This window comes from Delphinus delphis, chromosome 15 (genome assembly GCF_949987515.2).
Source record: "Delphinus delphis chromosome 15, mDelDel1.2, whole genome shotgun sequence".
Lineage (NCBI taxonomy): Eukaryota > Metazoa > Chordata > Mammalia > Artiodactyla > Delphinidae > Delphinus > Delphinus delphis.
The window spans coordinates 67782101-67794822 of NC_082697.1; the positions used below are offsets into that span (position 1 = coordinate 67782101).

Here is a 12722-nt window from a genome sequence, read left to right on the forward strand (position 1 = left end):
GTGGTCCAGTGGTTAAGACTGCACGCTTCCAATGCAGGGGGCCCAGGTTCGACCCCTGGCCAGGGAACTAGATCCCGCATGCCCAACTGAGCTGACATGCCGCAACTAAAGTCCCCCCATGCCGCGACTAAAGATCCCTCTTGTCGCAACTAAAGAGATCCTGCATGCTGCAGCGAAGATCCCTCGTGCTGCAACTAAGACGTGGTGCAGCCAAATAAATAAATTTTTTTTTTTTTTTGCGGTACACGGGCCTCTCACTGCTGTGGCCTCTCCCGCGGCGGAGCACAGGCTCCAGACGCGCAGGCTCAGCGGCCAGGGCTCACGGGCCCAGCTGCTCCGCAGCATGTGGGATCCTCCCGGACCGGAGCACAAACCCACGTCCCCTGCATAGGCAGGTGGACACTCAACCACTGCGCCACCAAGGAAGCCCTAGTGTACTTTTTTTGTACATAGATTCAACTTTATAAAAAGATAAAAGAGAATATTACACACTACAGGGATAAAAAAATCATAATTTTATTTATTTATTTTTTTGGCAGCACTGCAGAGCATGTGGAACTTCCCCAACCAGGGATCAAACACATATGCTCCCTGTAGTGGAAGTGTGGAGCCTTAACCACTGGACCACAGGGGAAGTCCAATAACTTAGTTTTAAAAAACAACTTGCTTTTATTTAGAAAACATTTTAATCACCCCTTTTTACCAGGCATTGTCCTGAGAGCTTAGGACATGGGGTAGGAAAGAGGTCTTCATTGCCTCTCAGTTTATTGGGAGTCAGATAAAGAGATACTTGTAATATGGTTGACTTTTGCTGAGTCCTAGCAAAGACACCATTGGACGCTACAGAGCTGCTAACCTGGGTAATTCTCAGGGTTACCATTCCAGTATCTACGGAAGCCAGACAGACAAATGGGCAAAGAGGGGTAACAGGGAACTGTGACAAATTGAGAAGGTAAGTAGGCATAGAGTTGCCACAGCTAATGGTTTTTCTTAAGGAAAAACCACAAATCTTAATTTTTATGTGAGCTCTCTTGATTTTTTTTTTTTTTTTTTTTTTTTCTGCGGTACTTGGGCCTCTCAGTGTTGTGGCCTCTCCCGTTGCGGAGCACAGGCTCCGGATGCGCAGGCTCAGCGGCCATGGCTCACGGGCCCAGCCCCTCCGTGGCACGTGGGATCTTCCCAGACCGGGGCACGAACCTGTGTCCCCTGCATCGGCAGGCGGACTCTCAACCACTGCGCCACCAGGGGAGCCCAGCTCTCTTGATTTTTAAGTCCTGTAAATGAATCCAAATTTTAAAAAGTGGGAGGCCAAACAAAACACCTCTGCAGGCCAAATTTGGCCTTGGCCTACCAGTTTGCCAGGGATTCTGCCAACCAACCATCCTTCCCCTCTTACCGAACAATTGAGGGTCCACTGTTTTAGGCACTGGGAAATAGAGCAGTGAGCCAGCCAGACAACTGTCTTGCAGAATGGCCTGGGGGGTGGTGGGGGAGGGTGGTGTCTGGTACTGTGCCCTTCAAACTTCAGTATGTGTGGGAATCACTGGGTAGATTCTGAATTGGGAGGTCTGCGTTGAGGCCTGAATCTTGGCCTTTCTAACAACAAGCTCCCAGGTGATGGTGATGCTAGTCTTCCCTGCTGTTATTTGAAGGAGGGGAGTAGGGAATTTGTCTTGAAGGTGCATTTGCCTGGCAAGCATCCTCTTTTTACTTAGATTTTAGTTTATTGGGGTGACTTGGAAGAGAGTTGATGACCTCGGAGGTGGGTACTCGGGCTCTGCCAGCTATCTCTTGGCGCTGCCAGGTCTCTGTTCTCAGTTTATAATCTAGAAGGTGGCGTGAGGGGTGGAGGAAGGTGCTAGGAAAAGCTTCCTGGAGGAGGTGCTTGTGAACTGCAGGAGCTCCCCGGCCGCCAAGAAAGGGAAAAACCTTTAACTCCCCCCCTCCTGGGGCTGGGTCTCGGCGTCCCCGCACCGGGTTTGGTTTCCCAGGCATCCCACGTGTCTTCGGTCCGCGAGTCCCTGTCAATCAAGCTTCTCCCCCAGGGGCTGGGTACGGGTTTAAAGGCGGCTGCAGTGCAGAGAGCTCCCAGAATGCCGCGCGGCGGGCGGGTTTGGATTTTAAATCCCCGCGGCCAATCAGTAGCGCGTAGGCTTTTGTAACGTTCCCGGCGCCGCGTTTGAATTCGAGGAGGAGCAGAGCCCTGCCAAGCCTCTGCCCAGACCTTGCTAGGTCCGCTGAGCAATTCCGGGAACATGAGTGCGGCGGCAACTGCAGGGAAGCTGGCGCGGGCACCAGCCGATCCAGGGAAAGTCGGGGTCCCTGGAGTTGCAGCTCCCGGAGCCCCGGCGGCTGCCCCGCCGGCGAAAGAGATCCCGGAGGTCCTAGTAGACCCGCGCAGCCGGCGGCGCTATCTGCGGGGCCGCTTTCTGGGAAAGGGTGGCTTTGCCAAGTGCTTCGAGATCTCGGACGCGGACACTAAGGAGGTGTTTGCGGGCAAGATCGTGCCTAAGTCGCTGTTGCTCAAACCGCACCAGAAGGAGAAGATGTCCATGGAGATATCCATTCACCGTAGCCTCGCTCACCAGCACGTCGTCGGCTTCCACGGCTTTTTCGAGGACAACGACTTTGTGTTCGTGGTGTTGGAGCTCTGCCGCCGGAGGGTGAGTGTCGCTGCTGGGGGACTGGAGCTGCCTGGGGACCGGGGTTGGGGCGCCCGCACCCGGAGCTTCTGGGGAGGAGGTGCTGGGAACCTCGAGCTGGGGATGGAGAAGGTCTCGGGGAAAGAGGTGCTTAGCATTTGGGGCCTCTAGGAGAGGGGGTGCCGGTTAAGTGGAGCCCGGGTCAGGTTGGCTCTAGGGAAGGCGGCTCCCGGACGCTGGGAGTTGGGCTGAGTGGGGGAGGTGCGGGTCGCGGGAGAACCCTGCTAATGGACGCCAGGGCTTCCGGAGTTGCTAGGTAAGGGGTGCTGTGGACCCGAATCTCCGGAGTGGGGTTGGGTCAGGCAGAAAGTAGTTGGAGCCAGACTTAGTAGCTTCGGGGAGGAGAGGGGTCAGGAAAGGGATCTGCTGCTGCGAAGAGGCCCGGGGCAGGGATACAGGGGACTCTGAGCTTCCGGAGTGAGCTGAGAGAGGGGTCCCAGGTAAGGGACTTGGGAGGGAGCTGGTGGGAGAGGGGGTGCTATGAACGGTTGTGGCCTGGCTTAGGGGAGAGTCTACATCGTAGTTGTCCTGGAGAAGGAATGGGCGGTAGGGTCCTGGGCTGCCTTCACCTAATGACACCCCCTCCCTGCCTTGGGCCTGAGTACCCACTCCCCACTCCTTCCCTCCCCCGCCCAGTCTCTCCTGGAGCTGCACAAGCGGAGGAAAGCACTCACCGAGCCCGAGGCCCGCTACTATCTGCGTCAGATTGTCCTTGGCTGCCAGTACCTGCATCGAAACCGCGTTATTCACAGAGATCTCAAGTTGGGCAACCTCTTCCTGAACGAGGATCTGGAGGTGAAAATAGGTGAGGAGCTGGGCCTGCAGAGACACTTGACACTACGCTCTATGGGAATGAGGAGGAGCTGAGAGAGAGGGAGGGAGAGAGGAAGTCGGAAGGAGACAAGGGAGGGAGGAAGAGGATGGTAGGAAGTCTGGGCTGTTGATTGCCTCTAGAAGCCTCTCTTTAGTACAGAAATTCAGAATAAAGAGCCAAAAGCCAGTGGCTTGCCTGCAGATGCAGTTTTGGTTGTGTGTGCTCTCCTATACAGTATTATTTAAAAAAAAAAAAAGGATTTGAATTTGTTTTCATTTTTTTAAATCGGGAGACATGATTTTGAATTTGGGGCTCCTTTTAAACAGTTGGGTGCTCCAGCAGTACAGGGGCAGCTCTTTGTCGGACTGAAAAGCAGCTGTTCCCTTTAGGTGACCTCTGCTTTGTCACAATCCCCACCCCTCCCTATCACTTCCTCACAAACTTGCCAAGTAGCCATCTTGACATTTACCTGCTTAATCCCTGAAGGCATGTGACTTTTGCTATCCCTACCAGTTCCCTTTTAGAAGCAAAGCCCTCCTTTCTAAGGGAGGGGGTGAGGAGGGTCTCTGGGAGGCCCCTCCCTGGGGCTAGCATGGTGGGAGGATTCCTGAGCACGCCTTGCTGCACACAAGAACTAGAGGCTTGAGGGATCAAACTTCCCTGGTTCTTGATGGTTACACCAGAACCAGCTGTCCGCATTGACAGATGACAGAGGCTAGCATCTGAGTCCCCCCCTCTTCCTCCCTCTGTCCCAGGGGATTTTGGACTGGCAACCAAAGTCGAGTATGACGGGGAACGGAAGAAGACCCTGTGCGGGACTCCTAATTACATAGCTCCTGAGGTGCTGAGCAAGAAAGGGCACAGTTTCGAGGTGGACGTGTGGTCCATTGGGTGTATCATGTAAGTTGGGAGTTGTCTCAGGACCCACCCAGCCTCAGCAGAGGCCTTTTTGGATGTCTCACCTGGCAGACCTTATCCTGTAGACCTTTCTGCCTTTGGGAAGGCTGCTCCAGAGGACAGACTGATCCAAAAGGAAGCCTCATTTCCATATCTTTTCTTCTCACTGGTGTATCCTTTAGGATTCCTGCAGCCTGGGCCATGGGTCTGGGGAATGGGGGAGGGAAGGTCTCCACAAACTTGCTCTAGTCCCTTGCTATTCAAAATATGGCAGACCAGCATCATCATCACCTAGGAACTTGTTAGAAACACAGAATCTCAGGACCCAGGCTGACTGGGTCAGAATCTGGATTTTAAGACCCTTGAGCTTTTCCATGCACAATAAAGTAGTAGCACCACTGATCTAGGAAGCAGCAGTGGGTGGGAGGAGTTAGGCCAGGAGTTATAGCTGGCAGGAGGAGGTCCTGTGGTCTGTCTGGATCAAGGCCATCAGAGGTGGGTGGGTGGTAGGCAGAGAGTTGGGCCTGTTCGGGTGTCGCCCCTTTCATAGTCGCCCTGGGTACTGGAGAGTTAGAAATGAGTTGTCGCAGTGGCTTTCCTACTTCACTGCAGTGGAACTTTTTCAAATGAAAACTTGCAGCCTTAAGTACAGAGCTATTAACCGTGGAGCTGCCTCTGTAGGAGCAGGTAGCCCACTTGCTTTGACCTGTTTTGTGTTGGCTGGCAGTCTCTGGAGCCGTGCTGTAGTGTAGGCTATAGCAGAAAAGTCGCTGGCCCATGAGAACCGAGTCTCATCACCTGTATTCTACTGAGGACTCCTCCCTGCCAGTGTCTTGGCTCCTGGGGCTGTTCAGTGGACTTGCGGACTGTCCTCCGGGACCCGAGAGTCATAGTGAATGTCCAGAAGGTGTCTGACTTCCTTTCTGGCCCTGAGAGGATTCCTCCAGCGTCTGGGTTTTGGTTAGGAGCCTTGAGCCAAATCCCTCCTTGTGCTTACAGGTATACCTTGTTAGTGGGCAAACCACCTTTCGAGACCTCCTGCCTAAAAGAGACCTACCTCCGGATCAAGAAGAATGAGTACAGTATTCCCAAGGTGACTAAAAACACTTTAAGTTTACATTTATTTTATTTAATTTTCCCCCCACAAAGCTATTTACTGAGCCCAGCCATATCCTGGGGACAGAGGTGGGTCAGTCCTACCCCTAGGGTAGCCATAAGAGCTTTAGAGGGTCCTTGTCTGAAATTGCATACAAAACCTGACGTATGTGCACAAAAGCATTTTTTCTTGGGGAAGAGAGTTTGTAGGTTCTCAAAAGGTTGGGCAGATAAACCAAAAGGTGTGTAAAACAGAGAGCATAAAGGAAGTAGAAGGCAGACAGAGACATGCTGCTTAAGCCTTGGAAGTGGACTGTCTTGATTCAGATGGGCCCTGCCACTTAGCACCCAGATCGCAATAGACAGATGGCCTGAATCTTCTGAGCTGCAGTTTCCCATCTATAAAATGGAGTCCTTACCCCAGAGCACCTTGCACACAATAAGCGCTCACAGAATTGCGAACTGCTGTGCTTCGTGACCACCAGCATGAGTGCATTGAGAGGGATAGCCTGCAGCAACCTGGCGTACGGCTGCTTTCCAGTTTGGTGTCTTTGCCTTGTGTGAAGCCAAGAGCCCTGTCTCCATAAGGACAGATGGACTGAATCTGTCATAAAGGGTCACTTATTGGACAGAGCAGAGTGGTTCCGAGTGTGGGTGTTGGCAGCTGACTATGCCCCCGTGTGGGTGCTGGCTCTACCATTCATAGGGGTGTGTTCTCAGGCACTTAACCTCTCTGTGCCTCAGTTTCCCCATCTGCAAAAGAGGGATGGTGATAGAGATCTTCACCCCCTGGGTGTTTCTGTGAGGGTTAAATGAGCTAATAGATATGAAGTGCTTAGAATATTTTGCTGGCACATAGTAAGTGCATAGTTGATGCTAGAATATTAGTGTGCATTTGACCTGCACTGGGTTTGACCTCCTCACCAGGGCAGCAAGCTTGGTGCTGTGTCCCCATTTTATAGATGAATTTACAAAGGCCCAGAAAGTTGGGTTAGTTGTCACAGCCAGTATTAAGGGACAGAAGTGGGACTTAAAACAGGTCATTATGACTTCGAAGCCTGTGTTCTCAAGTGCTGCTCTAATGGTGAGCAACTTGAATTATGCAAGAGCAAATTTTGGGAAAAAGTGACCTCAAGAGGAAGGAGAAATTGTCATTCTCACAACTTAGGTTGACACTTGTGAACTCAGTAAAGCTGCTAGTGGAAATTTGGCACCCCACATCCCCACCAGACTCAACTGCTGAACATGGCATATTTGAGGCCCGGGCCGGGGCTGCAGCTTCTTTGTGGCAGTGCTGCATTCGGGTCCCCCACCACATCCTACTTACGTCTCTCCCTCTCTGCTCCAGCACATCAACCCCGTGGCCGCCTCCCTCATCCAGAAGATGCTTCAGACAGATCCCACTGCCCGTCCAACCATTCAGGAGCTGCTCGATGACGAGTTTTTCACTTCTGGCTATATCCCTGCCCGCCTCCCCATCACCTGCCTCACCATTCCGCCCAGGTTTTCAATTGCTCCCAGTAGCCTGGACCCCAACAGCCGGAAGCCTCTCACTATTCTCAATAAAGGTAAACCGGGGTCTGGGTAGACCCCAAGAGAGCCTAGGCCTCAGGTGTGTGAATGGATGGTCCCCATAGCTCAGGTGTGTGGTAAGACAGGCCCCAGTCCTTGAATACGTGGTCCCCATCCTCATGTGGCAAAATGCCCTTCCCCACAGCCCTGTCAGGAAAGACAGACCTTACCATGGTGGAATCAGACCCGTCATGCCCCAAAAGAAGAGAGTGGCTGAACGCCATGCCTGAAAAATTTGTATTTTAAAAAAAATTGCTAATATCACCTTGCATGGTTCTTTGGGAAAAAATGTTGAAATTTTTCAGGTGTACACATAGAGCATAATGCAGTAGACCCCACATCCCCACCAGACTCAACACTTATCAAGATTTGTCATGTTTGCTCCATCACTCCTTTTTTGTTCCTTTGAAGTATTTTTGAAGTTAATCCCAGACATCTTGTCATTTTACCCCATAAACTTCAGTATGCATGTCTTTAAAAGGATGGACATTTTCTTACAAAACCACATCCCATTGTTTGGGTTGTCATTGTTTCTAGATCTCTTCAGAGAACAGAATTAGGAAATACATAATTGGGAAGGGGGCGGGGACCTTGAATTTACGCTGCTATTTCTGATTCACACTTTTTGAACATTTTATTTTGATATTGTTTCAAATTATGAAAAGTGAGAATAGATAAAAACTTCCTGTATCTTGTTCCCCCTTTTCTCCACCAATTAACATTTTTCTACATTTACTTTATCTCTCTCATATATATATCTAAATTTCTTTTCCCAAACCATCTGATAGTAAGTTGTACACATTCTGGCCTTTACTACTTAATACTTCAGTGTATATTTTCTAAAAACAATTCTTTTACATAACCACAGCACAGGACACAGTTATCAAGTTCAGGAAATTTAACATTGATGAAACTTCTCTTACAGCAATCTTTTTCTTCACTGTGAAGTTACTACTTTAATTTTCTTTTGGTAATTTATAAGTCTCTGATTTAAATATAATATTATAGGATTTTTACTTCTTTAATTTTATACTTGTTTTTTTTTTGTGGTACGCGGGCTTCTCACTGTTGTGGCCTCCCCCGTTGCGGAGCACAGGCTCCGCAGGCTCAGCAGCCATGGCTCACGGGCCCAGCCACTCCGCGGCATGTGGGATCTTCCCAGACCGGGGCATGAACCCGTGTCCCCTGCATCGGCAGGCGGACTCTCAACCACTGTGCCACCAGGGAAGCCCCTATACTTGTATTTTTTTCCCTTACATTATATACATGAATTTTCAACATCTATAAAGTATGTTATGAAATGATGTTTATTTTCTTGCAGTTCTATTTGTCTTTGGAATATATTTCACTTGAAAAAAAAAGTGCCACTTGAAAAACTTTATTTCTCTGTGTGGATATAGCACCAATTTAATATATGAGTTCATTTGTTTCAGTTATAATACTGCTATTTTAAGGATTACTTTTTTCTTTAGGCTTTAATTTTTGATATTTTCACTGGTTATATTACTATTCCCTTTGATTGGTGATCACTTGGTTAAGGTGGTACCTCCAGTGCAGAGTTACTGTTTTTCCTTTTGTGATTAATTAATACCTTGTGAGGAGTTAATTTGAAAGGATTCTATCTCTTCTCAGACTTTAGCCTACTGATTTTAGCATCCATGGTGGATCTTGCCTGCAGCAGTTATTACTGTGGTATTCTAATGGTGACTTTTCTCCTTTTCTTGTTCCTTCTACATCCATTAATTGGAGTTCTCCTATAAGGAAGAGCTGTCACTTCTCTCCCATTTATTTATTTGGTTATTTGTGTCAGTATGGACTCATGGATATTTAATCTTGGAGCTATAATGTAATATTGTTATTTTAAGGATTGCTTTTCTTTTCTTTTGGTTTTAATTTTTGAACATAAAGCATTCTTCAAAACGTAGCCAAAATAAGGGTGAAATTTTTTTGGAATACATAAATCCCCATTTATTCATCATCTGTTTTCAATAATTACCAACATTTGCCCATACTTGTTTTTATCTTTTCCACCTTCCCCTTTTTTTGGCTAGAGGTTTCTTTGTTTGTTTGTTTTTTGTGTTTTTTTTTTTTGGCAGTGCTGTATGGCTTGCGGGATCTTACTTCCCCAACCAGGGATTGAACCCGGGCCCCGGCAGTGAAAGCACTGAGTCCTAACCACTGGACCTCCAGGGAGCTCCCTTGCTAGAGTTTTTAAAGCAAGTCCCAAATATGTTATTATTCCACACTTAAGTCCTTATCACAGCATAGAGTTTTTCAATTGAAAATTCATATCTTTAAATATCTTAAGAATTTCATATTACACAAGGAAAACTAGCACATGTTGGTGGGGAAAGAAACATTTAAGCCTAAAGACAATAAAAATCATCCATGCTTCTACCACCCAAATATAACTGATGTTAAAATTTCAGTGTGTATCTGTCTTTTCAGATTTCAGTCACATGTAAGTACATAAAGCAAATTTTAGGGTGGAAAAAATCTCTTACGTTTTCATTAAATGCCTGCTAAATCCATCTTGCTGACGGGTTGTGATTTACTGAGCCCTTCTGTTTTCCTGGATGCAAAAGATGCTTTTAATTCTTGGATTGAAGCCAGGCAGCTCCAAGCTGCTCGTGCCTTCTAGCTGTCTCCCTGAGTGACCAGAGGTGCCCTGCAGGGCCCAGCATTGGGTTAGAGGTCTGAGTGTCCGAAGCTCTATGGCTCTGTGTGGCCATGAGCCTTCCTACAGGGCTTGGCCTGGCCCTGGAGGTACCAATGAGTGGGTACCAGGTGCTGTCACATGAGCAGGGCAGCTGCTGCTCTAATAACCTGGCACCTACCTAAAGCAGTGGCAGCGCAAAGAGCTTTTCTCTGGGGGCAGTACCAGCTGTGGCCGGGGATCCTGGGCCCTCCCAACCTGCGGCCTTTTTGCCCAGCTAATGACTGTTTCATCTCCTTCCAGGCATAGAGAACCCCATGCCGGAGCGTCCCCGGGAAAAAGAGGAGCCAGTGGTGCGGGAGGCCAGCGAGGCGGTCGACTGCCACCTCGGCGACATGCTGCAGCAGCTGCACAGCGTCAACGCCTCCAAGCCCTCAGAGCGGGGGCTGGTGAGGCAAGGTGGGCACTGCGGGCCAGGGCGTCTGGAGAGGGCAGGGAAGTCAGCCCCGGAGTGCCGGTGGCTTGTCCAGGCCCCTGGCTCCGTAATACCTTTACTTCCCCCATTTCCTGTACGTTACAGTGCAAACAAGTTAGCTTACTGGCCCAGGCCCTCCATGGTCAGGCCCCTTCCTTCTTTTTCTGACTCATCTGTTCTGTCTCCACAAGCGCCCCACCTTCCAACACCCCCATGTGCTGCCTGTATACATTGGCACGCACTGTCTCCTCTGCTCAGAGAATCCCTCTGTAGCCTTCAAGACAGTGGAAATAACAGACCCAGATGTCCAGCCTCGGGGCCTTTGCTCTCCCGGCAAGCACTTCCTCCAGATCACTGCAAGGCTCACACTCCCTGCCTTCACGTGTCTGCGCCAGAGTCACCTCCATGATCATCTCCCTGCCCCCACTCCTCTTACTTGCCTCGTTTCTCCACAACACTTCTCATCTAACACATTCTAAAGTTTCTGTATTTGTTTATTGTATTTAAAAGAAGGGATTGTCACATGCACAGAACATAACATTTTCACGTATCTGGGTTGTCTATCTTCTCACAATTTTTTAATCATTTAAAACTCACTGATTTGCACCATGATAGAAGTAACTTACATATTCTGTGAACATTTATTTTGATTGGTCTCTATCCCTAGAGCCAGAATGCAAGCTCAGGGAGGGCTGGGTTTTGTCATTGCTCGCTGCCTGTAACGGTGTCTGGCACACAGCGGGCCTTTGTTAAATGGGTCAGCTGAATGCATGAGTGGACTCGGCGCTCTGCACTGTAACTTTCTGCTTCGGTGCTGCCTGTCTAAGCTTGTTGCTGGCAGAGGCCTCCAGGCCTCTTGACCGAGCTCCCTGGTGTGGGCCGCCTGAGTGGACCAGAGGGGAAGAGGCTGGTGCTGATCGATCTTCTTGTCTGTTTCTGTCCCAGAGGAGGCTGAGGATCCCGCCTGCATCCCCATCTTCTGGGTCAGCAAGTGGGTGGACTATTCGGACAAGTATGGCCTTGGTACGTTTCTCCCAGCTGTGGCGGTGGCTCAGGTGCCACCTAGCAACCCTTCGAGTTGTTACAGGCTCTTGCCTTTCTTGGCTCCCACGTCCTCTTCTCTCGACACTCTCCTATCTCCATCCCAGGCTCACTAGTCCCAGCCCCTAACGGCCCCCTGCCCCCCATGGCCCCTTTCTGAGGCCTCCCTCCACCTACCGCTAGGGTACCAGCTGTGTGACAACAGCGTGGGAGTGCTCTTCAACGACTCAACACGCCTCATCCTCTACAACGACGGCGACAGCCTGCAGTACATCGAACGTGATGGCACGGAGTCCTACCTCACCGTGAGTTCCCATCCCAACTCCCTGATAAAGAAGGTGAGTGCTGGCTGGCCCGCGTGGGCTGCTGTTGGCCGGGAGTGAGGGCTTTGCCAGGGGACAGGCTCTTAACTCCGGACGCCCTCCCTCACTTTCCAACCAGATCACCCTCCTCAAGTATTTCCGAAACTACATGAGCGAACACTTGCTGAAGGCGGGTGCCAACATCACGCCCCGGGAAGGTGACGAGCTAGCCCGGCTACCCTACCTGCGTACCTGGTTTCGCACCCGCAGCGCCATCATTCTGCACCTCAGTAACGGCTGCGTGCAGATCAACTTCTTCCAGGTGAGCTGCAGCCCTGGAGGGTTGGTGCCGGGTATCTGTGCCTCTTAGTGGCCCACGGCATTGGGTGGGGAGTGGGAGGCACAGGACCTATCCTTGGCAGCATCAGCAGAAGGGAGTGAAATGCCCCCCACCCCCCCACCATCGACTGGGATATCTTCCCTCTACTCCCGCCAAGGCACACAGGCAGCTGGGAGCTTCAATCACCAGTAACCCCCTGTCCGTCCACCTGCTCCCCTCCTGCCCTCACAGGACCACACCAAACTCATCCTGTGCCCGCTGATGGCTGCCGTGACCTACATCGACGAGAAGCGGGACTTCCGCACGTACCGCCTGAGCCTCCTGGAGGAGTACGGCTGCTCCAAGGAGCTGGCCAGCCGGCTGCGCTACGCTCGCACCATGGTGGACAAGCTGCTGAGTTCACGCTCGGCCACCAACCGCCTCAAGGCCTCCTCGTAGCCCCCCCACCCCCCTGGACTGGCACCCTCCTCCCCCCCACCAGCACCTCGGCCCACGCTGGTTAGATCCCTATTTTATGGGGTGTCCCCCAGCCCTGGGGGCTGGGGTGGAAGCTCCATCATCCCTGCAGGTGGGGCTGCTGTGTAAGTTATTTTTGTACATGTCCCGGTGTGGGTTCTGAGGCCGCTTCCCCTTCCCTCTCAACCTCACCATATGAATTGTACAGAATATTGCTATTGAATTCGGGACTGTCTTTTCCTTGCCTTTATATTACATTAAACATATATGAATCTTCCTTTTTCTTCTTGTGTTCCCCGAGGGGTGCCTGGCACCCGGGTTCCGGCCACACTGTTGCTCTGGTGTCCCTGGCGGCCCAGCCTCTGCTGGTCT

At 50.6% G+C, this 12722-nt stretch overlaps 1 protein-coding gene across 2 annotated transcripts; it reads left to right on the forward strand.

Annotated features, from left to right (window-relative positions):
- Window positions 1-618: 618 nt before the first annotated feature.
- On the forward strand, window positions 619-12612 carry PLK1 (polo like kinase 1). Of its 2 annotated transcripts, XM_060033074.1 has the most exons (10): window positions 620-2663; window positions 3339-3507; window positions 4272-4416; window positions 5413-5506; window positions 6857-7076; window positions 10040-10195; window positions 11157-11234; window positions 11436-11590; window positions 11694-11876; window positions 12126-12612. In XM_060033074.1, exons 1-10 carry the CDS (start codon window positions 2256-2258, stop codon window positions 12330-12332), a joined length of 1815 nt encoding a protein of 604 aa, XP_059889057.1. In that variant the 5' UTR covers window positions 620-2255; the 3' UTR covers window positions 12333-12612. The 2 variants fall into 2 exon arrangements, with proteins under 2 accessions (XP_059889058.1, XP_059889057.1); XM_060033075.1 differs by lacking the exon at window positions 11157-11234 and having other exon boundaries at window positions 619-2663.
- The last annotated feature ends 110 nt before the right edge of the window (window positions 12613-12722 follow it).